Source organism: Notamacropus eugenii, chromosome 5 (assembly GCF_028372415.1).
Source record: "Notamacropus eugenii isolate mMacEug1 chromosome 5, mMacEug1.pri_v2, whole genome shotgun sequence".
Lineage (NCBI taxonomy): Eukaryota > Metazoa > Chordata > Mammalia > Diprotodontia > Macropodidae > Notamacropus > Notamacropus eugenii.
In genome coordinates, this window is record NC_092876.1 from 142,956,143 (window position 1) to 142,979,644 (window position 23,502).

Consider the following 23,502-nt stretch of genomic DNA (forward strand, 5'->3'; position numbering starts at 1 on the left):
CAATGCTCTCTATCTCTTGTTTGTTCATCAGTTCTCCTATCCATAAATCAATAGGTGATATATTCCATGTTCTTCTAGTTTTCTTATGATATCTCTCTTTATATCCAGGTCATATATCCATTTTGACCGCATCTCGGTAAATTGTGTAAGATATTGATCAGTACCCAATTTCTGCCAGACTGCTTTCCAGTCTTCTCAACGATTTTTTACCAAATAGTGTATTCTTATCCCCAAAGCTTAAATCTTTATATTTGTCAAATACAAGATTACTACAATCATTTACTACTTTGTATTATATGTCTAATCTGTTCTACTAATCAACCTTTCTATTTCTTAGCCAGTGCCAGATAGTTTTGCTAATTTTTACCTTATAATGTAGTTTAAGACCTGGTACTGCTAAACCGCCTCCACATTTTTTTCCCACAGTGGTATCTTATTAAAAAAAAAATAGGTGAACATCTATGACTGGAGAGTAATTAAAAGTGAGAATTGGACAAATTATACTCAAGCCCAAGATCACTGATATCTTTGCAGGATCTAGCTCAGCCTTCCAGGACCTATTCTGAGGCTTTATTAGCTTATGACCTGAGACTTCTGGGTCTAAGCCCCCAATCACATGGCTCTGCTGCTGGAATAAGAAGCCCTCATCTTTTGGGAATTTTTTACCTGATAATCTTTAAAAAAAAATCTGCTCACAAAAGACTTGATTCTTGTTGGAAAGTAAGTCTTGCCTAGGTAAAAGAAGGGGTTGCTGAATCCACTCCCCCTCAACTCTCAAAGCACAAGACTTCTTGACTTGGATCACAGCAATTGACTAATAGGAAGGTATTCAGCTTCTGATTAATATGGAAAAAGATGAACAACCTCTCCATTGTCCCCTTCCCCCACTGCCTCTTAAAACTCCAGTCCTGCTTTGCTGTGGAATTTGGGTAGAGGGCGGGTGGAAACTTTTCTTACCTCCACAGGGTGTGACTTCATGCCCTGAAACTCAAGTTTAGATAAAGTTTCTTCCTCTTCCAACCTGTGTGGCCCCAAATACTAATGACACCCCCACCCCCATGTTGTTATTCTGTGTGGAGTGAGAACATTTAAAGTCCCATCTTCTGTGTGTGTATGTGTGTGTGTGTGTGTGTATGTGTATGTGTGTGTGTGTATGTTGTGGGAGAAGAGGCTTTGGAGGAGAGGTGGCTCAAGGAGAGATGTATGGTAGGTTAAATATAGAAATTTGAGCTAGCCTCTGCCAGTGACTCACTCCGACCCAATGCAACCTCCCTAAACCTTCCATTCTCTTAATGTATTATTAGTCTCATTTTACAGATGATGAAATTGAGGATTTCAGCAGGAAAGGGACATGTCCAAAGTCTCAAAACTAGTAAGTGGCAGAACCTTAGCTATTGTAGAATGTGGTACAGGGGGGAGAGTGTTGGCCCTGAAGTCAGGAGGACGTGAGTTCAAATGTGACCTCAGATACTAGCTGTGTGACCCTGGGGCAAATCATTTAACCCTGTTTGCCTCAGTTTCCTCATCTGTAAAATGAGCTGGAGAAGGAAGTAGCAAACCACTCCAGTATCTTTGCCAAGAAAACCTCAAATGGGATTGTGAAGACTGAGTTGAACACAAATGAAAATGACTAAACAGTAATAGCAAGGTCCTTGAGTGTAAGACTTCAGTTCCAGATTTCTAGTTATCTCCCTGTCCAGTTAACCCTAGCTACTACTGCCTCTGTGCCAGTCTGGCAGCAGACAGGTTCCTGGAAAGGATGTTCTTGGGGTCAGGATTATTCTTTCATGTGCTTGCTGCCACTGTCCCTCCCTCTTTCTACATCCTGCCTGTTCTTTTTAATCTACTCTTTTTTTTTCTGGGGTAGACCTGAAGCTTGACACATAGTAACAACTTAATGAATACTTGCTGACTAACTGACTGTCCCTTTGAATCCCCAACTCCCCCTCCCTCCCTCCTGGCACCACCTTTTGGTGGGAAAACATGCTGTCTTCTTTACTTAGGGGCTTTACCAGAACTCTACTTTCCTTCTGCCCAGGCCTGCCTTGTCCCCATAATGAAGCTTTGCTCCTTTCTGCTGTTTGGCTGCACCTCCTTATCTCATAAAACAGGCCTGCTCTACCCCATGGCAACACTCAACCAGGCCTGACCGGGCATCCACAGAGCTGCCCATCACGTGATGCAGGTTGAAACAAGCAAGCGTCCTGGGGCATTCCAGGGCCTCCAAGAGCCTGTTGTCAAGCTTCTTTGTCAGCTCATGTAGCCTGATGGAAAGGGCAGGAGGTGGCTACATCACTCCCTTTGAGAAGACAGTCCTTGTCTTTAGGATCAGGAGATCTTAACCTTTTTTTCATGAACCTCTTTGGCAGTCTGGTGAAGCCTTTTGGAATAAAGGTGTTCAATGCTATAAAGTATATATAATGCTATAAATGCTATATAAATGATACATATTTTATAGGATTACAAAAGAAACTATATTAAAATAAAGATGTAATTCTTCCCTATACAAACTCACGGACTCCCTGATCCATGGACTCCCATAGGGGTGCTACATTAGAAATCTCTGTTCTGGGGGGAGAGAGTTCTGGGGGAAAAATCATGGAGAAAACAAAGGGAAAAAAGATCTCAAGACAAGTGAATTTGGATGGCTACTCTCTTCTCTCTTTCTCCCTCCTAATGCAAGTCCATATTTGGGATAGTTGTGAATTAGATGTGGGGATGAATCTAATTTCGTTTGGAATAGTCCCAACAGATTTCACAGGATTCAGGAGGTTTAGGTCTCATTAGCGTAGGGTGAATTCAGTCTAGTGCCTGAATTCCCTAGGGCTGGACCAGAACTGACCTCATGTCTCGAGAGTCATTAGGGTGGGAGCTGCACTATACTGAGACAATTGAAATGTCCTGGACCAGTGTCCCTAGACTAGAAATGTAGGCCAAATAAACATTAGCCTTGTTGTATTCTTTGCAACCTGGGTCCCCTTAAGTGGATACCCTTGCAGCCTCTCTGATCTAAGTCTAGCTAGATCTAATTTCCTTACTAAGAGGATCAAAATGTTCTTCTCAGACCTTAATGCCAGCTCCTAGAGCTGGGCCTACCCAATTTGGTGGTAAAAATTTCTAAGCCTGGAAACCAGTAATGTTGCATCCTCAGTCCACTGATCCCTTGGTTCCTCAGTCATATCATACATGATAACTGAGTCTCCTTAGATCAGATCCAGACCCAAGAGTTAGGGGGGACTGAAGTAAACTTGATAACTTTCAGGCATGCAGGTTTAGCTCTAAGTGACCCTGGGCAATTCACTTAACCCTGTTTGCTTCAGTTTCCTCATCTAAAAAATGAGCTGGAAAGGAAGTGGCGAACCACTCCAGTACCTTTGCCAAGAAAACCCTAAAACAACGAGTTGGACATGAGTGAACAGCAGCAATCCCCACCACAAGCTCAGTAAACTACCCTGGTATATCATGCACTTGAGCAACAAGACCAGGATTTAGAACTAGAAAGGATGGTGGAGGCTCAGATTCAATCTAGCTTGGATTCTGTCCATCCTGCTTATCAATACAGGCAGCACAAATGCTTAGGCTCCTTAAGAGTCAATCTAATATGGCAGACCTTTAATAAACTTTGTTTTTATTTGTCTAAAAAAAAAAAAGAAAGGACATTAGAGGTTATTTAGTTCATTTCCCCTTCATAAGGAAACTGAGACTCAGAGACTTGCCCAAAATCATATAGGTTATAAATAGCAGAGCTGTAATTTGAACCCACATCCTTTGACTCCAAATTTGTTACTCTTTCTAATATACCATGTTGTCCCTGAGGGGTTCAGTACCATCTTAGACCTTGGGTGAAGGGGCTGAGAGGCCTAGAAACCAGCCCCATTCCACTGTCCTGAGCTCACAGCCTAGTAGATGTGACACCTCCCTGTTCAGAGGCTCCTCTCTGAACTCTAGAGTATACTCTAAAGAGTAGCATATTTCTTGATTTTAGGATTGAGCTAAAAAGAGATCTATCTGCATAGGGTCTTTTCCAGGAGGGAAACAGAGACATAGAAAAGTTAAGTGGGTAGCCATCTCCCCTCCCCCTCCCCAATAATATATGCCTGACGTGGGAGCTGCTCTGCTCTGTTGACCTCAGTTTCTATAAGAGGCGGGGAGTTGCAGCTGGCTCTTCAGGTGGACTTATCCTCTGTCATTTCAGTCATAAAACACTAAAAATAAAACCTTAAGGGGCACTGGAGAGGTCTCTCAGTTCTCAGGACTCTACATGTGAGCATTTTGTCATCTGGGGGCCATGAGCTTCTCTTCTCCTTTAACTACTTTGGGAACCATTGCTTCTTCAGAAAATAGGTTATCCAGAGAGCTCTTCATTGGTGGGTGGGCTCAAGGTGTAGTGGACTTTGTGCCTGTCAGAAGAAAGGAAATTTGAGCTGAGGAGAAAATTGTAGCATCTGGGCTTGACTGGGGCTCCTGGTTCCATTCAGCTCAGACAACTAGACTTCTTTGGAGTAGATATTGTAACTTTAACAATAAAGGACTGAAGTGATTTTGTGGAAAAAATGGGAATTCATTTAATCCATTGACCCAATAAATGGTGAAAGCCTGGTAAAGAAGGTGTCTAACACTGACAAGGGTGAGGATTAGAGCCAACCCAGCCATTTCATATTTTAATACATTCCAGACATTAAATTAAACTAAAATTGAATTGAATTAACAAGTATTTTAGATGACTCCTCCATGCCAGGCACTATACTTAGCACTTTACATTTTATTTTATCCTCATAACAACCCTGGGAGGTAGGTGCTATTATTATCCCCAATTTACAGATGAAGAAACCGAGGCATTCAGAGTTTATTTGACTTCCCCAGGGTCATACAAGTAGTAAGTACTCAAATTTGAACTCAAATCTTCCTGATTTCAGGTCCAAGACTCCATGCACTGAACCACTAAGGTGCCAAGTGTTTTCCCTGGCTGTCCTCCATGCCTGGAACATGCTCCTTCCTCATTGATGCTTCCTAACTTCTCTGGCATCTTTTAGGTCTCAGTTAACATACCACTTTCTGAAAGAAGCCTTTCCCAGTCCTTCTTAATCTTACTACTTTTCCTCTGAGACTACCCCTAATTTATCCTGCATATATCTTGTTTGTAGAGTTATTTGCATATTGTCTCCAGATTTCCATTGTTGCTAATTATATTGTCCCATATCTCTTCTGTTCTTACTATCTAACCTCCTCAAAAAGACCATGTACAGTAGATGCCTCCATTTTCTCTTCTCTTACTCCCTTTTTTATTTATTATTTTATTTTTCCCCAATTTCATGTAAAAATTTTCAACTTTACCTTTTTGAGTTTTCAGTTCCAAATTCTCTCCCTTCTTCCACTCACTGAGAAGGCGAGCAATTTGATATAGATTATACTCTTTTGGCTCTGCTCATTTCACTTTGCATCAGTTTATGTAAATCTTTTGAAGATTTTCCCCTCACCTTCTTCTTAACCACTTAAAATTCAGCTTCTGTCCTTATTGTTCCAATGAAACCATTTTTTCTGAAGTTACCAATGATCTCTTATTTACCGAATCCAAAGTCTTTTTCTCACTCCTCAATCCTCATTCTCTTGACCTTTCTGCAATCTTTGACCAACTGTCCATGATGCTCACCTCCTTGAAACTGTCTTTTCTCTAGTTTTCAAGACACTCCCCTCTCCTAGTTTTCTTCCTACTTATCTGACCGCTTCTTCTCTTTGTTGGATCCTCCTCCAGATCACACCCTCTGACCTTGGATGGTCCATCAGGGTTCTGTCCTAGATCCTCTTCTCTTCTTTCTTTCTATACCTTTCACTTGGTGATCTCATCAGCTCCTATGGATTTGATTTAATTTAATTTAATCTCTCTGCTGATGATTCTTAGATCTACTTATCCTGCCCCAGTCTTGCTATTGACCTTTAATCTTACACTTCCATTTGCCTTTCAGATATCTCAAACTGGATGTTCAGGAGCATCTTAAATTAAACATGCCCCAAACAGAGCTCATTATCTTTTCCCTTGAATCCCCCCAGCCTCCTATCTTCTCTTTTACTGTAGAGGGCAACACCACCTTCCCAGTCTTTCAGACTTACAACATAGGAGCCCAGACACCTCACTTTCTCTCACCCCTCATATGTTGCCAAGGCCTGTTGAGTTCACCTTTGCAACATTTCTCCAATAGGCCCCTTCTGTCATCTGACAGTGCCTTTATCCTGTTGCAGGCTCTCATCACCTCATGTCTGGACTGTTGCAATAGCCTGCTGGTGGGTCTGCCTGCCTGAAGTCTCTCTGCACTCCAACCCATCCTCCATTCTTCTGCCAAAGTGATTTCCTCAAAGCACAGATCTGATCATGTTATCCTCCTACTCAGTAAACGCCAGTGGCTCCTATTGCCTCTAGGATCAAATGCAAAAATGTTCTGTTTGACATTCAAAGCCCTTCTTAACCTAGTCCCCTCCTACCTTTCCAATCTTGATGCATCTTACTCCCTGAAATGAACTCTTTGATCTAGTGACACTGATTCCTGGGCTGTTCCTTGAATAACACACTCCATCTCTCATTATGCTGTCCCTCATGCCTAGAATGCTCTCCCTCATCAGTTCCTTCTACTGACCTCCCTGGCTTCTCTAAGTCCCAACTAAAATCCCATCTCTTACTGGAAGGTTTCTCCAACGCCTTTTAATTCTAGTACCTCCCTTTCTATTGATGATTAACTATTTATTCTGTATATAGTTGTATATTCTGTATATTTATTTGCATGTTGTCTCCTCTGTTAAAGTGTGAGCTGCCTGAGGACAGAGACTACCTTTTGCCTCTTTTTATATAAAAGCACTTAGCACATAGTAGGCACTATAGAAATGTGGGCTGTTGTTAATATTATTATTTACATACCAACACATTACCTCTTTTGCCTATAGTTAAATCAGGTTACCACCCAATTCAAACTCAACTGGGGAAAAAGGCACTTTTCTACCAATGCTAAGTTCTACCTTCAGATCTCATCAGACTCATTTTGTCTGGTTTGGGAAAAATAGCCATGGTAAATGAGTGGAAGGGACAAAGTGGAAAACTCCAAGGCTAACTTTCACCATAAGGAGAAAGGATCTTTAGCTGCTGGACAGCCAAAGTCTATACATTGGTGGATGACTCAATGAATAGGCGAGAGAAGGAATTCAATACCAAACCCACCCCTAGACAGCTCATTCCCATCCTGCCAACAGGCAGCTAGCTGAGACAGTGGAGAGATTGCTGGGCCTGGAGTCAGGAAGATTTTAGTGTCTCTAACATTTACTAGCTGTGTAGGCAAGTCACTTCATCTCTGTCTGCCTCAGTTTCCTCAGCTCCAGAATGAGGACAATAACATCACCTCCCTTGCAGGGTTGTTGTGGACCAAATGAGATAAAATCTGTGAAGCACTTAGCATAGTACCTGGTATGTATTAGGTGCTATATAAATGCTTATTCACTTTTCTCTTCCATACGAGTAACTGAGTCTCTATTGTAATGCCTGACCCACAGGAAGTGCTTAATAAATGCTGGTTGACTGGAATGAAATTGAATTCTAGCACAAATAAGTCAAGTGAGACCTCTTAAACTGTGGCAGCAATTTTTGAATTTTTCCTTTATTCAGAAACCTGGGCATGTGTGCTTCCCTCTTGTTTGGTCTATTTGATCAGGTTTGATCAATTATTGACTTTTTACTTTTCGTGTGTGTGTGTGTGTGTGTGTGTGTGTGTGATAATGAAACAAGTTTTGATGAAAAAAGTGAACAAAGTATTTGCCAAGATTACTTAGAAGAATTGATAAGTGTCACATGTTGAGGTGGCCAAAGAAATGTGTCACATTTCAGAGTGGTCCAGAGAAGGCTGAAGCCCAGTGGGCCTCGGCAGTCCAGAACACAAAAACCTCTCATAGAGTGGACCTGACCCAGGACTATACTGAAGCTCACGCCTTGCCTTTTCCGGGTCGAGGAGACTACTGATGGGGCCCATTGTCAGCAGCTCAACCCTATGCTGCCTGAGATGGCAATGGAGGTGGAAAACTCCACGAGGGCAGCTGCCATCAAAGAAGGGCCTGCCTATTCCCTCAACTGGCAGGGAGTAACTAAGGGGCTAGGGAGATAGCATGGTAAAGATCACTGGTTCTGGAACCAGAGGAGCTGAATTCAAAACCTTCTTTTGATGCTCTACCACCCGTGGCATCTTGGATAAATCCCTTCACTTCCCTGAACCTCAGTTTTCTCATCTGTAAAATAAAAGGGTTGGACTAAATGACCTTTGACCTCTGAGAAATAGTTATACTAATTGAATGCTGAGGTTGTTCATGCATTTACACAGGACTGATCTATCCCATGTAGCATCCAATCTATGATTCTTTGATCTTGTGATCCTTTGGCTTAAGGCGTAGCTAGCTGAATAGCCTCTGTTTGGTGACAACCCTCTGTAGTTACCATAGGGGGTCATTAAAACTATAATGGCAGATATTTTTGCATATTTAGTAGGTGACCTTTTATTCTACCTTAGTCAAAGAACTAGAAAGTCATGTTTGTTTAAATCAGTATGGGTCACATGTCCCCCTGGATTGGTGCACAGCAAGAGCCAATAGACCTCAGAGGTGGGTAGTGCCTGCCCATGCTGGTTCAACTCTTGCCTATCATGGTTGGAGGTCTGTAATGAGGCTGCAGCTGCAGCAACCTTATTTTTGTGAGCTGGAGCATGTCCGGGTGTTCGGCAGGGGGAACCGAAATGTCTGCAGCTGCCTTTTTATACCTCAGGTTTTCAGTTGTTCATCTCTGAAAAGGGAAGCCCACATTGAGACCTGAGTTCATGGGTTTTTCCGTAAATGAAATCTGTTTTTCCTTCACCCTGACTGGCGGCTTCCAGTGATGCAGAAAGTCAACAGGGTTAAAATTTCAAATCCCCCAAAAAGACATGCCAAGGGAAACTGGATGATGCCCACCCTTGTTGTGGCAATGGTTTTATCTGTTGACTCACCCTTTGAAAACAATTGGGGAAATAAAGGGCATTTGAGCACAGGACATATGGTAAAAATGTTTTACAGTCCATGATGGTGTCCCATATGGTAATGAAGGTGTGGCTGTCTTAGAATCCCATTGTCTTCTGTACTGGGGGAGATCATGGTTAAATAATTGAAGATGTCAGGTTTTCTCTGAGTGTCTATTCTCAGTCTGGTCTAGAATTTTACTTTTTTAAATTACTTTATTTTTCATTATAAGCATTTGAAAGATGGGCTACTTTTGGAATCCTGGTGCTTTAAGGGATCATAGCTCTAATTTAAGACTTCTTTTCCCTTTCAATATTATGAGGAATCAATACTAATGGAAGATGTCATAGAATCAGAAAGACAGGATCATAGATTTAGAGCTAGAAGGATTCTGAAGCAGTAGTACACTCTAGTTAGTGAGAAACAAATGTTAAATTTTCAGTGTGAGCCTTTACATCTTGGAAATCAGCAAATACTACAAATTAGGGCTTGATTTATTGTTTTATTGATTTTCTAGAGTTAAGAAAGTGATGGAGAAAATGTTAATAATGCAGATTAAACTTAAAAGTGTGTCCAGCATCTATATATAGATATATCTTTTTTCCCTAGAGAGCTGTTTGTTAAACATTTGTTATTGTTGTTCAGGTGTTTCAGTCATGTACCACTCTTCATGACCCCATTTGGGGTTTTCTTGGTAAAATACTGGAGCGGCTTACCATTTCCTTCTCCAGCTCATTTTACAGATGAAAAAACTGAAGCAAACAGGGTTAAGTGACTCGCTCAGCATCACACAGCTAATAAGGACCAGAGGTTGGATTTGAACTCTGGTCTTCCTGGTTCCAGGCCCAGTGCTCTAATCACTGCCCCTCCTAGCTGCCCCTGTTAAACTTACCAGCACTGAAAAGCTATCTAGGTGAACCCCTTCATTTTATATATATGGACGCAGAGGCCCAGAGAAATAAAATCGCTTGCTGGATTTTACACAGAGGTAGGAACAAGATTTCAACACCAGTCTTCTATCTTTAAATCCAAATATCATTCTACTGTACTGTATACATTGCTGCTGCTTCCAAGTGGGTCTACCACTAACTAGCTGTGTGACCCTTAAATAAATAAAATTTTCCTCTCTGGGCCTTAATTTCCTCATCTATAAAAATAAAAAAAGGAAGGCAGATTATCAGAGAGATCAACACTCTTGAATGTAGCCTGAATTAGATTAAAATGTAATTGGGAAATATTTAACATTAGCAATAAATAACATTACATTTTAAAACTGAGTCAGTATGTAGAGCCCTCGGAGATCCTTCTGTAGGGACTGTCATTTCTATTTCAGTTTAACATGACCGGATGAGGTGACTTCTCAGGCTCCTTCCACTTCTATTGTGACCTTTATGAGCACAGCAGGAAAAGAGTCACCTGCAGATTTCTGATTTGTGGTTGACTAAGGTTTCTTCAAGATTTGTACTGAAGCTTCTAGGAAGATTTCACTGGAATTATGCTAAAAAATTCTCAGAATTAGCCTTGTCAGCCTATTTGCTCATTAGCCCAGAAGCAGATATTTAAACCAGGTGAAGAGTACTAGGTCTGGTTCCTTTTATTTTTATTGTGAGTTAAGTCTGGGCAGTGAATGAGTCAGCTAAGGAACTCTGGGGGCTTTGTAAATATTTTGCAAGTATCAGAATGAAATTGTCAAGAATGGGAGCCTGGGGTAGAGGTGGTACTATCTGAGGGCAGGAGGGACAAAAATTACCTTTGATAGTCCCTTTTAGCCTCTGGGTAGGCATCTGTGCTTATTCTACAATGCCTTATGCCCTATGTGGCTTATTCCACCTGTGTGACTCCAGAGGGCTCTTGTGTCAGGGAAATGGAATGTATACAATAGCTATGGATTTGCCTCTTTGGGGAGAATTCTTATTATGCCTGAACCAGATGTATATGAGACTGAAATTAGATTGTACTCTACACTGAATTGAAATTAAGGATGAAAAGGCCAGGACTAAGGGTTGCCACTGTACCCTGATGACTCTCATTCTCATTTTGCAGATGGACACTGATCCTTAGAGGTATTAAGTAAAAATTGTCCATGGTCACATAGATAGTATTGGAGATCAGATTTGAACTCAGGTCTCCTGACTTTAGGAGTCAACTATCAAGTTGATCTTTCTTAAACACAAGTTTCACCATGTCACCTACATGTTTATTCAACTCTGGAGGTTCCTTATTGCCTCCAGAATCAAATATAAAATCCTGTGTTTGAATTTTAAACCTTTCTATAATCTGGTCCCTTCCTACCTTTTCAGTCTTTTAACTCCTTTCAATGCTCCCCTTAATATCCTGGCAAAGTGACACTGGCCATGCTCCATCTCCCAACTCTGGGCATTGCAGTCCCCCTTTCCCAGAAAACTTTTCTCCCTCATCTCTGCCTCCTGGCTTTCCTGGTATCCTTCAAGCCTCAGCTAAAAATCTCACCATATTATAAATATATCCAAACTTAATTGTAACCTGGAGGGGAAGAATGGAGGGAGGAAGGGAAGGGAGAAAAAGGAAGATTAAAAAGTATATAGCAGAGAACAAAAGAAAATCTACAAGGAAGCAAAGATGGACAACCTTCAACATAACATGCAGTATTTGATATATAGACTTTCTTGAAATGGAAAGTTATTGCTATATATTCTGAATCCTCTCCTACATTCTGCTGTGCATATGACATATTTTTTCTTTTCTTATTTTATATTTGTTTAATATTTAAGTTTATAATTTTTCTTTTCTTATTATGTATATGTTTTAGTATTTGTCTAAAATAAAAGGATTAAAAAAGAAGCAAAAAAAAAACCTCACCTTCTGCAAGAAGCCTTTCCTGTTCCCTCTTACTACCAGACTCTTCCTTCTGTTGATTATCACCAATTTATCTTGTATATATCTTATTCGTATGTAGTTTTTGTGTGTATTGTCTTTCTTATTAGATTGTGAACTCCTTAAGAATAAGGACAAACTTTTACCTTTCTTTCTATCTGTGGTGCTTAGCACAGTGCCTAGCACATAGTAGGTACTTAATCAATGCTTGTTGACTCAACTTGACTTGATCTCAACATTGCATTGTTTCCTCATGGGCTCAGAGATAGACTGTGGTAGTAGGTTAGAAACAGCTCCTCAAATAGTTACTTGGAGCATGTCTGCATGTAGCAGTTGGGAATCATCCCCATTAGCTAGACACATCCCTGGACTTTCCATCAGCTGGAGTATTGAGGGAGGGAGAGAAGTTGTGGTATGTTGGTCATGCTACACCTGTTGACAGGAGTTTCAGGGGAATGCAAACAGTGGAGGGTAGCTCCACTCACTAGCCTCCCTATATTGATTGGAAAGCAATAGAAAGCAATGATTGATGAGATTCTAGAGATAGTTTAAGGTGGAGTTTGTGTTTTACGTCATGTAGCTAGAAGGGCAATCTGATGAGTTTTTCCATGGTATTCCTCAGAATTAGCTATGCAAATTAGGAGCAAAATATCTATGGATCTGTTTCTTTTGGGGGAAATTGCATTATTCTTGATCTAAATATACTATATATATATAGCCACACACATACATACATACATACATATGAAATGTATATATGTATGTATATGTATATATGACTGAAACCACATTACATTCCACTCAGAGCTGTAATTGAGGAGGAAGAGGCAAGCATATGCTTTGGCTAAAGCTTTATCCAATCCCTTCATCTCCCATAAAGCAACTTCTTGATTTCCATTATGCTTAGAACCTAAATGAATAGATTGTGGCTCTAGATCTAACCCTCAGACCCTGCTTCCAGAGCTCCTCAGTGAAACATTTCTTGCTCTGGGAGGAGACTCCAGAAAGGAGTATTCTGTCCCCTTCCTTCTGGTTGCCAGTGTAGGGGAAGTAAAACTGGTTGAGATTGAGGGGAAGATGAGGGTGGTATGTGCAGAAGTACCCTAATGGCCAGAGATGTTTTTGAGGGGTCTTCCTAACATCAGGGGCCTCAGCACCAGTTCCAAGACTGAGGGGGACAGCTACTTCAGTGAGCTCAGGTTGTGGGGTTCTTTCCTCCAGTTTTCAGGTGAATGGCATATTGGTACCCCAATCTTACCCCTCACCTCTTGTAATGGCAGTGCTCAGAGTCAAGAGGGGAATTTTATCAGTTAGATATTTACAGAACAAAGTCCAGCCAAGGGCCTAAACTGAAGGATCTGGCAGGCTTAATAGATAGCCACACTTCCTGGCCTTTGATGCAAAGCCTGGGTTACCCATATCTATAAATGATAGCAGGACCTTCCTGGAAAAACTCAGGGCTGATACATGGTGGGCTGAGCCAGTCCACAGAGCCAACCTTCCTATTGTCAGTTAGTTTGCATGGCCAAGACAGGTGGGAAACTACAGGGGTGGGAAACTGATACAGGGGTCGGGAACCTGTGACCTTGAGGTTTTTTTAAGGAAATTTGTTCTGTGAAGTTTAGATTCAGTCAAAGGGCAGCACTTGAGGACCTAGAGGGCCACATGTGGTCTTGAGGCCACAGGTTCCCTACCTCTGGGAGAGTATTACTATTATTTGACAACAGCTGCCTCTTGAAATCTCCAGCTTTGCTGTGGGATGGAATAGGCTAGAAAGTGTCCTGGTATGGGGTTCATGTTGGGGGACATCACTACTAGCTCCATTCTTCTAATGATTGAAGAAGTAACTGGCTTTCCTACCTCAAGACATTTTGTCCAATGACTGCTCAAGCCCTGCCAGAACCATACCCTGGTTTATTGGGGCCTTCCTTTCATCTTCTCTGCTCCTACTTTAGATAGTTCTTGAGGAAGCAACATGCACGTGCAGACTGGATCCACTCAGATGAGTGTTTTCTAAGTGACATCACCACATCTTTCATAATTGACTTCATTTTATACTACCCTTCCCTCACCCAGCAGCTGTTCTAATCCTTTTTCATCTTGAGCCTCTTATATTGTCCCTTTCACCTCTCTTGCACCAGAGGGGCCTCACCTCCACTTTATCCAGAAAATGAAGGCCATCTGTCATGAGCCCCCTCTTCTCTCTGACACATCAAAACCATTCAACATCATCTCCCATTCTGTTCTCCTTTGCTTCATTCACCAACAAAGAGGTTACTCCTTGTGAAGGGCAATCCTCCTCCACTGTGCCTGGATCCCATCCAGTCCCATCTCCTCCAGGAGCTTGCCCTCTCCAATTCTCTCTCTCTAGTCTCTAATCTTTCTGTCTCTACTGGCTTCTTCCCTGCTACCTACAAACAGACCCAGGCCTCTGCCTTCCACGAAACCTTTACTTGACTCTGCCATCCACTCAGTCCTGTATTGGTCCTCCCTTTTTCATAAGCAAGCTCATAGAAATAGCTGTCTTATATCGAGAAGTCCAATGAACTACTTCCGTTCTTTTTTTTCCTGGACACCTCAGAATTTGACACTATTGACTACCTCCTTTCTCTGCCTTGTGTTTCTCTAGCATTGTTTTGTCCTGGTTCTCCTCCTATCTCTTTGACTTTCTCCTTTGCTGGTTTATCTTCCATGTTCTACCCTCTTACCATAATTGTCCACCAACACTTTATCCTATACTCCTTTTTTTTCTTTCTCTACATAAGGGACTCTTAAATATTTAAAATACATGTTTCTATAGATAACTGGATTTCAATACAATTGGTTTTCTTAGTAATCTTATATATTTTATTTTGTGCATTAAAAGCATTATTCTGAAAAGGGGTTCATAGATTTCATGAAACTGACAATGTAATCCATGACAAAAAAAAAAAAGACTAACTCCTGCTTTTCCCCCTCTCTTTTGATGGTCATCATCCACTAGACTCTAGTAACTAGAGGCTTAATGAATTCTAGATTTATACAACTAGCCATAGTCGCTCTCCTTAGCTCTAGCTCTGATTGTTGGATATTTCACATTGTTGTGTAGGCTTCTCAAACTCAACATGCCCCAAATGAAATTTTCATCTCTTTCTTTCTCCTCAAATCCATCCCTCCTCCAAACTTCCCTCTTTCTGCTGAGACCACTGCCATCTTTCTCAGTTACTCAGGTTCACAACCTTGTAGTCTTCCCTCACCCCCATATCCGTAAAACTTGTGAGTTCTATATCTTCAACTTTTCTCATATCTATTCACTTTTCATCCATATGCTTCCACCATAATTCAAGCCTTCATCACCTCTTTACTATTACGAAAGCCTGGGTATGGAGTCAGGAAGACTTGAATTTAAATCTTGCCTCAGATGATCTTGGGCAAGTCACATAACTTATGTCTACTTCAGGTTCCTCATTTGTAAAATGGGAATAATGATAGCATTCACCTCAGAGTTGCTATGAGGATCACATTAGTTAGCTATGTAAAGCACTTTGTAAGTCTCAGAGTGCTTTATAAATGCTAGCTATGATGATAATAACAAGAAATGAGAATAGCCAATAATAACTAATAATGTGAAGCAGTTTATGATAAGCTCCAGATGAAGGCAGTAAGTACCGCAGGATTCCAAAGGATGGAAAATATCTTACCTCCAAGAAAAATTAGAGTTTGGATAGTGTTAAAAGAGTAGGAAGGGCATTTCAGGAAAGAGAAATGGGATTGCTCAAGGCAAAGAGGAGAGGCCACACCACCCATGTTCCTGGAGACAACTGGAAGAGCTTGGCTTAAAATGGAAGGAAACAAGGTTAGAAAGAGAGATCCAGGCCAGATGGCTAAAGCCTTTGAATGTGAAATGAAGTGTCTGAACTTGATCCTGGAAGCAATAAGAAGATATCTAAGGTTTAGTGTTGAGGGAGTAACATAATGATTGAGGTAGTTTAGGGAGAATCATCTGGACTTGTCCTCTTGGACCCAGAGTTTTGAATACCTGAGGTGAAAAGAAATAGCCCCTAAAGTAAGAAGGAAATTTACCTGGGACAAGAAATTGTAAGGGAATGGGCAATAAGCATGAAATGACATTGTACTTTACAGCATCTGCTCCAGAGCAAGCACCGGCACCACCCCGGCCATACCAAGGTGTCCGTGTGAAGGAGCCAGTGAAGGAACTGCTGAGGAGGAAGCGTGGTCTTGCCAGCAGTGGGCTCACAGTGGCGGCAACCACGGTGAGGAAACTGGTTGTTGCAAGGAATGGGATTAGATGTGGTGGAACCAGCATCTAATGGGGACATTCCTCTGCAGGGTGGGATGTTGCCTTTAGGATGAGGTCAGAAGGATGCATGAACCTGTGCCAAGATGTTCATTATTCAGTGTGGGTCAGGAATGGGAGCTTATGTTTATTACTGACATACTCTTTGGGGGCTTCATTACATTTTCCCCAGGAAGACAAGGACCACTTTATTATTGTCTTTTTATCCCTATTGATCATGTGCAATATCCTACACTAAGTGGGTTTGAATGTAATTAAATGGAGGAGAAAACAATCAGGGGTGCCCCATGGCCTTTGAGAAGACCAACTAAGATTGGGAGCCACTCAGACTCTGAAGGAATCTTAAATCTGGTCATCTCTTCTCTCTAGGTGGTGTTGCCCCATCAACCTCTTGCAACCTATGCCACAATGGGTAAGTCCTTTTTGTTGCTTCTGGTCTCTCAGTAAGAAGATATAGTATAATGGAATGAATTTTGGCTCTAGAGTCTGAGGATCTAAGTTCAAATTTCATCTCTGTGACCTTGGACAAGTCTTGTGGGTGTTAGTTTTCTCATCTCTTAAACAAAGGAGTCAGGCTAGATACCTTCTGAGGCCTCCTGCCCTGTGACCCTGCTTGACTCATCCCTGCCACCTCACCTACTATTTACCCTTGGATGAAAGTATACTTAGAGACCTGAATTTTTTTGTCTTTGGTTTGATTGTCAGATATGTTACCTTGGGCAAATCACTTCATTCCTCTAGTGATCAGTTTACTCATCTGTAAAATAAGCTCTAAATGCAATGATTCTTTTCCTTCAGGGCCATCCTGCCTGGACATGGAGGTCCCTGCATCTACAGTGACAGAAGAAGGGGCCCTGTGCACAGGCTGGCTCTCCCAGCCTGCTCCTGCCACCCTGCAGCCCCTGACACCGTGGACACCCTACCCTGAGTACATGCCACATGAAGGTGTCAGCTGTCCTTACTCTACTGATATGTATGTTCAACCCGTGTGCCCCAGCTACACAGTGGTTGGACCCTCATCGGTGCTGACATATGCCTCCCAGCCACTCATCACCAACTTCACGGTACCTTCCACCACAGTCTGTTCCCAACCTATTGTCCTCAAACTGAAAGATAATCAGTTATCTTCCTTGGGAATTCTTGATGATGCCAAGTGATAAAAAGTTCTCTTTTTCTATCTCTTTAGCCTAAATCTCCTGGGCTCCCTTTCTAAATTTAATTCAGGAATGCATGCCAATCTTGATAATATAACCTTTTAACTCAGTGTTGCTACAAATTGTCACTCTGTTTGGGGTGAAATGCCAGGATCAATCCTTCTTTTCCAATCTATTGACACTAGACACTTCTAGAGGACCCAGGATTCAGTAACTGTTCCTACTTGTGTGTCTAACTCTAAATGATTTGATAGCGGTGATCAGGGAATTCATTTATTCATTCAGAGCCAAATAGGTGGGCAGTGAATAGAGTGTTGGACCTGAAGTCAGGAAGACCTGAGTTCAGATCTGTCCTCAGACATTTACTAGGTGTCTGACCCTGGGCAAGTCACTTAATTTCTGTCTCCCTCAGTTTCCTCATCTATAAAATGGGAATGATGCAAAAACCTACCTCCTAGGGTTGTTGTGAGGATCCAATAAGATGATATTTATCAAATGTTTTCAAATCTGAAAACTCTACATACATTCTAGCTATTATTTATTTTTTCATTTGAGGAAGCAAAGTGGCATAGATAGATGGTAAAATATTGAACTAGAGTTCAAATCCTGCCTTCCTTTCTGACCCTGGGCAAGTCACTTAACCTCTCTTTGCTTCAGTAATAAAATGAGGATAATAATAGTACCTGCCTCCTAGGATCATTGTGAAGATTAAATATTTGTAAAGTGCTTAGCACAGTGCCTGGCAGATAGTAGTTATCAAATAAGTGCTAACTATTATTATAATTTTTATTAATTTCAGTACACTCAGAAATAGCTCATGTCCTAGACCCAGAATATTCACTTTGAGAGGTTCATCATTATTGTATTGCTGATGTAGACGGAAGGGGAATATATCTGTATTTTCTATTAGATAAAGCTCAGGATATCTGGCTTCTGTGGTGATAGGACCAGTATCAGCCCTGTATAGAGGCAAAATAAGTAGCTATTTAGGTGATGGGATTTGAAAGCTACCACAAGATGCCAAAGTAGGGTCTCATCAGCTTGCCGTAATTCTTATTATTAGAGTCACTCCTTGGGGATACGGCATTGTGTCTTCAGAAAGTCCCAGTTATCTTGCACATATGACCAGAAAGGGGGCCATATATTATTCATGAATGGTCATTATGCTACGTTCACTGGGTATAAGATTAGCTGTCACCTAGCAGATATCAGGGGCACGAAGGAATGGGACATGGAACGGGTGAGTTTTGGTTGAAAGTAGGGGCTAGAAAATGCGCTTATGCCTAAGGGACTCTGATAATTGTGGACAATATGTGTGTGAATAAATGTGCATGCATGTGCCTGTTCATGTAGGTACATATGTGAAGAAAAGAAGGGATGATGACCAAAGATTATAATTTTGCCCTTGGATTCCTGGGGATGCCATAGGGGCCTACATGGAACCCCTGGGGTAAGAGATCAGGAAAGGTCTGGGATGAAGAAGAAGTCCACTCAGAAAGTGAATCAGACAGGCAGAGATTTCCCTCACAGTGTAACTGACCCTCTGTCCTATGTTTTCTCATTCTTCCCACAGACCAGGAATGCCACGCCAACAGGTGGGCCCCAGTTGGAGGGAACAGAGCACCAAGCACCTCTGACTTACTTCTCATGGCCTCAGCCCATTTCAGCTCTGCCCACCTCTACCCTGCAGTACCAGCCCCCAGCCCCTACACTGCCTGGGCCACAGTTTGTACCACTCCCCATCTCCATCCCAGAGCCAGTCCCTCAGGACCTGGAAGATACAAGAAGGTCAATCAATACTCTGCCCATAGAGAAACTACTCTTAGAAGAAGAAGAAAGTGATACATATGTGATGAATCACACTCTGTCTGTGGAAGGGTTTTAATATCTGGTGTTTGGTTTATTCCAGTCTCATCAACTGAACGTAGGTCTTGTTAATACATGTGGAATTCAGTCTTACACATTCTGTCTAGAGCTAACATCATGAAATCTTAGAGCTAGAAAGAATTTTAGTCACTTTGTAGTATCTTCCTTCCCTCCCTCCCTCACTTCCTTTCTTCCTTCTTTCCTTCCCTCCTTCCTTCCTCTTCTCCCCCTTTCCTCTCTTTTCTTTTCATTTCCCTCTCTTCTTCCCTACCTGCCTGCTTGCTTTCATGCCTTCCAGCCTTCTTACCTCCCTTCTTTATTTCTTCCCTCTTCCTTCCTTTCCTTTTTTCTCCAAAGAGCATTAAAGATTTTGCAGCCTTAGTGATTCATTTTACATTTATTCAATTCAATCAGCCAATCAATCAACAAGTATTTATTGAACCCCTATTATGTGCCAGGCACTATGCTAGGCACTGAAGATACAAACACAAAAATGAAATCATCTGTCACTTCAAGGACATTGTATTTGATTAGGGAGCTTCTTGTATCTCATTTTCTCCCTTAGAAGAGGCCCCTTTGGGGAGTCCTCTGTGTGTCAGGGTAGTTCTGCTTCCCCAACATCTGAGCCCTGTCACATTGATTCTCTGCCTGTCTTTGTCATTGTGACATACACCAACTTTCCTCTCACATTCCCTCCTCTTCTCACTCCCTGCCTTGACCTTGCCAATATCTCCCCCAAAGGCAGTCAGGCAGCGACCTGGTGCCAGAGTCCCCAAGTTGACAATTTCACAGTTGCTTCTTTGTTTATGGTGAGCTGTGTTGGACAGATTTATAGCTCACATGGCAAGACCACAAACCACTGGGGCTTAGGGGTAGGGAGGGAGGGACAGTAATGGGGATGGGGAGGAGACAGACATTGCCAAAGGAGAAAGCACAGTGTGTGTAGATGAGTTCTGAGAGTGACAGAAGGGATAGTTTTGGTGGTGGGTAGGAAAGAGATAGAAAGAAAGGGGCAGGGTGGGAGAGGAAGTGACAGAAGGGCATGGGCTGTATATATTTGTGAGAGACATAGTAGATGAGGAGGAGGGGAAAGAGGAGGAAGAGCCAAATTCAGAAAGGGAAAGGACAGTGGGAGGGAAGGGATCATAGGAGCACAGATTCAGAGCTGGAAAGGACATTGGAGGTCCAATCCAGATCCAATCCATTCGTTTTGCACATGAAGAAACTGAGACTCAGAGAACTAAAGTGATCTACGCCTCTGGTGAATTCCAGTGGCTTTTTTGCACTGCATTTGTAAGGAGGGGTGGTGACCCGAAGGGAGAAAAAGGGCTAACCCAGCCCCAGAGAGAAAACTGACAATGAATTCTGGGGGAAGAGCATTGCTTTAGGTTAAGAGGTGGGACATAGAAAGAGACTGTGGTGTGAAAGACAAAAGGCACAAGTAACACTTTAAAAAGAGAAGGAAAAACATTGCTTCCTATGCTGACTAGGGAGTTTGGCTACTGTCCCTAAAGGACATTTATCAGAAGATCCTGGTAAATTCCTTTTCAAATGGGATTAGTAACCTGACTGAAGAGTGAAAATCTGGCCCAACCCTGCAGAGGCAACTACGCAGTACGATGGATAGAATGCGGGGCCTGGAGTCAGGAAGACCAGTTCAAATCTTCCCTTAAACACTTACTAGCTACCTCTGGGCAAGTTGCTTAGCTTCTGTTTGTCTCAGTTTCCTCAATTGCAAAGTGGAGATAGCAATAGCAACTTGTACCTCCCAGGGTTGTTGTGAGTGCCTGGTAGATAGTAGACACCATATTAATTCCAGCTATCCTTATTATTCTTAGTCCCTGGTCCTGTTCAGGTTCATACTGATATGTCATAATCAGGGTGTACAAACTCAGGTATGATAGGTTTGCAAATGTACTTTAATCTTCATGAAGATATTCCCCAGAAAGATTGCTATTCTAGGGTCATCTAGAACCATGACATCCCTTCTTCAAGTCTTAGCCTTCACAAGAGTTCTGTGAACTCCAACCAAAAAAATGGCATTTGGTTTTTTTTCCACTTTTACTAGGAAAACATTCAATCAGTAGCGGGAGGAGATTCATCCAACTGGTATCTGACTGGGGTGGGGAGTGGGATCCAGTAACCTGCTTTCTACTGTGGACAGGAGGCATAGGTATCAAGTCAGAGTGAAGAGTTTCCTGGAGAATGTACAGATTTTCCGATGCATTTTACTCAGTGTTTTCACTAATAACTTCTGGTTAAACTTCCTTTCCTGTTTTTGTTGTTTTCTGCTTTCCTACACTCAGGATTGATTTGGTTTTCAATTTGTCAGAATGTTGTTCAAAGAAGGCATGGCTCATGTGGTGGACCTACATGCTTGCATGACCTGTTCCCCTGTGAACAACACTGGGCAATAGATATAAGGACTGTTTTTGAATTTGGAGAGGGGCAAATGGAAATGAAAGTGTTTGCAACCATGGGTTAATAGGCTTAAATAAACCAGAGAGTCCAGCCAAGAAATGAGATCCTTTATACATTTGCTCACCTTTACACATGTCATTTATTTTAGTTCTGCTTCCAAAGAGAGTGTCCTGGATGTAACCTCACACTGGAAATTCTCCCTGGGTTATTCTATTGAAAACAGAAACATTCTTCTATAAAGAATAAAAGTAACTTTCTGATGCCTAAAGTGCTTTATTTCCTATCACATTAATCCTACTTGGCTCTTGATGCAGTAAATGGTGTCATACTATAAGGATGCTTACTTACATGGTGTTGTGTTGGTTTTGCAACTTGATATGCATCAGTGGGAGATAAAAATCAGCCCAGATATGTACTACAGTTATGTTTTCTAGCCTGTACTTACTGGGCCTGTTGGCATGGTCTCCATTATAGCTTGACTCAAGGAAAGGAAGGAAATCTTTGTTCCCCAACTGTCTCATAATTACCTGTATTACTCCCTGAAAATGATGCTGAGGTAGTTTTGTCTACTAATAAGTTGATCCAGTTCAACAAATATTTATTAAACATTATGTGCTGAGTTCTGAGAATGCATTGATCAGATAAAACATAGATCTTGTTCTCAAAAAGCTTCCAATCCATTGACCAGAGGCAGGAATATAATATATATACAAATAATTATGATACAAGGCAACATGCAATAAGCATAAAAGAAAAAACCAGGAAAAATGCTATAAGAATTTTTTTTTTGGGGGGGGAAATCTTATCTAGAGTAGGTTGGAATCATGGAATGCTTTGTGGAGGAATCACAGGATTGAAAGGTCTCAGAACTGGAAGAACTCTCAGAGACCATCTAATCCACCCTGTAATGACACAAGAATCCTCTCTACAACATATACTACAGGTGGTGTGACAGGGAGCTACATAGCATGTGGATAGAATGGGAGCCTGGATTCAGGAAGAGGAGATCTGAGTTCAAAATATGTCTTAGAGACTTAGGGCAGCCAGGTGGCATAGTGTGCCCAGCCTGGAGTTAAGGAAGACTAATCTTCCTAAATTCAAATCTGACCTCAGACACTTTCTAGCTGTGTTACCCTGGCTAAGTCACTTAACCCTGTTTGCCTCAGTTTCCACATCTGTAAAATGAGCTTGAGAAGGAAATGAGAAACCACTCCAGTATTTTTGCTGAGAAAACCCCAAATAGGGTCACAGAGTCAGAGATGACTGAAAATGACTCAAGAAAAACAACTTATTAGCTGTATGACTCCGAGGAAGTTACTTAATCTCTAGCCACCTCAGTTGCCTCACCTATAAAATTAGGATAATATTTGAACCTGGGAGGTTGAACATCAACCTCCCAGGGTTGATGTGAGGATCAAATGAGATAATATTTATGGCATTTGGTACTTAATAAATGATTATTTCCTTCCTTCTCCTACTTCAAGACCTCCAGAGAGAGGGAAACTCCTACTTTGCCAGGCAAGCCATGCTGCATTTGGAGAATTCTCATTGTTTGTAAGAAAGTTTTAACTGGTGTCAAGTGCTTATTTACCTCACTCCAACTTTCACTGATTGCTTCTAGGTTCTTTCCTCAAAGCCAAACAGAACAAAACCAATCACACTACAATGCTTTCACAAGGAGAGGCCAAAACTACTTGTAACATGGAAGACATTCATCACTTGACCCACCATCCATTAATAAATAATAGTTCATGTCTGTGTACCCACAGAACACCTGGGTCCTAGTGCTTCTCCTATGATAATAAATGACATTTTAAAAGCACTTTAAAGATTCTACTTTACATACATTATCTCTTGAGAGTCTATGTGGTATATTGGATGAAGGATTAGCCT

At 41.6% G+C, this 23,502-nt stretch overlaps 1 protein-coding gene across 3 annotated transcripts in view; it reads left to right on the forward strand.

The window, feature by feature from the left end:
• POU2AF1 (POU class 2 homeobox associating factor 1) overlaps positions 1-21,871 on the forward strand; it is an 88,375-nt gene extending 66,504 nt beyond the window's left edge. For all 3 annotated transcript variants that reach the window (XM_072611147.1, XM_072611145.1, XM_072611146.1), the window contains 4 exons: positions 15,994-16,124; positions 16,538-16,580; positions 16,967-17,232; positions 18,896-21,871. In XM_072611147.1, coding sequence (XP_072467248.1) covers positions 15,994-16,124; positions 16,538-16,580; positions 16,967-17,232; positions 18,896-19,207 — 752 coding nt within the window. In that variant the 3' untranslated portion in view covers positions 19,208-21,871. The remainder of the gene's footprint in view (positions 1-15,993; positions 16,125-16,537; positions 16,581-16,966; positions 17,233-18,895) is intronic.
• The last annotated feature ends 1,631 nt before the right edge of the window (positions 21,872-23,502 follow it).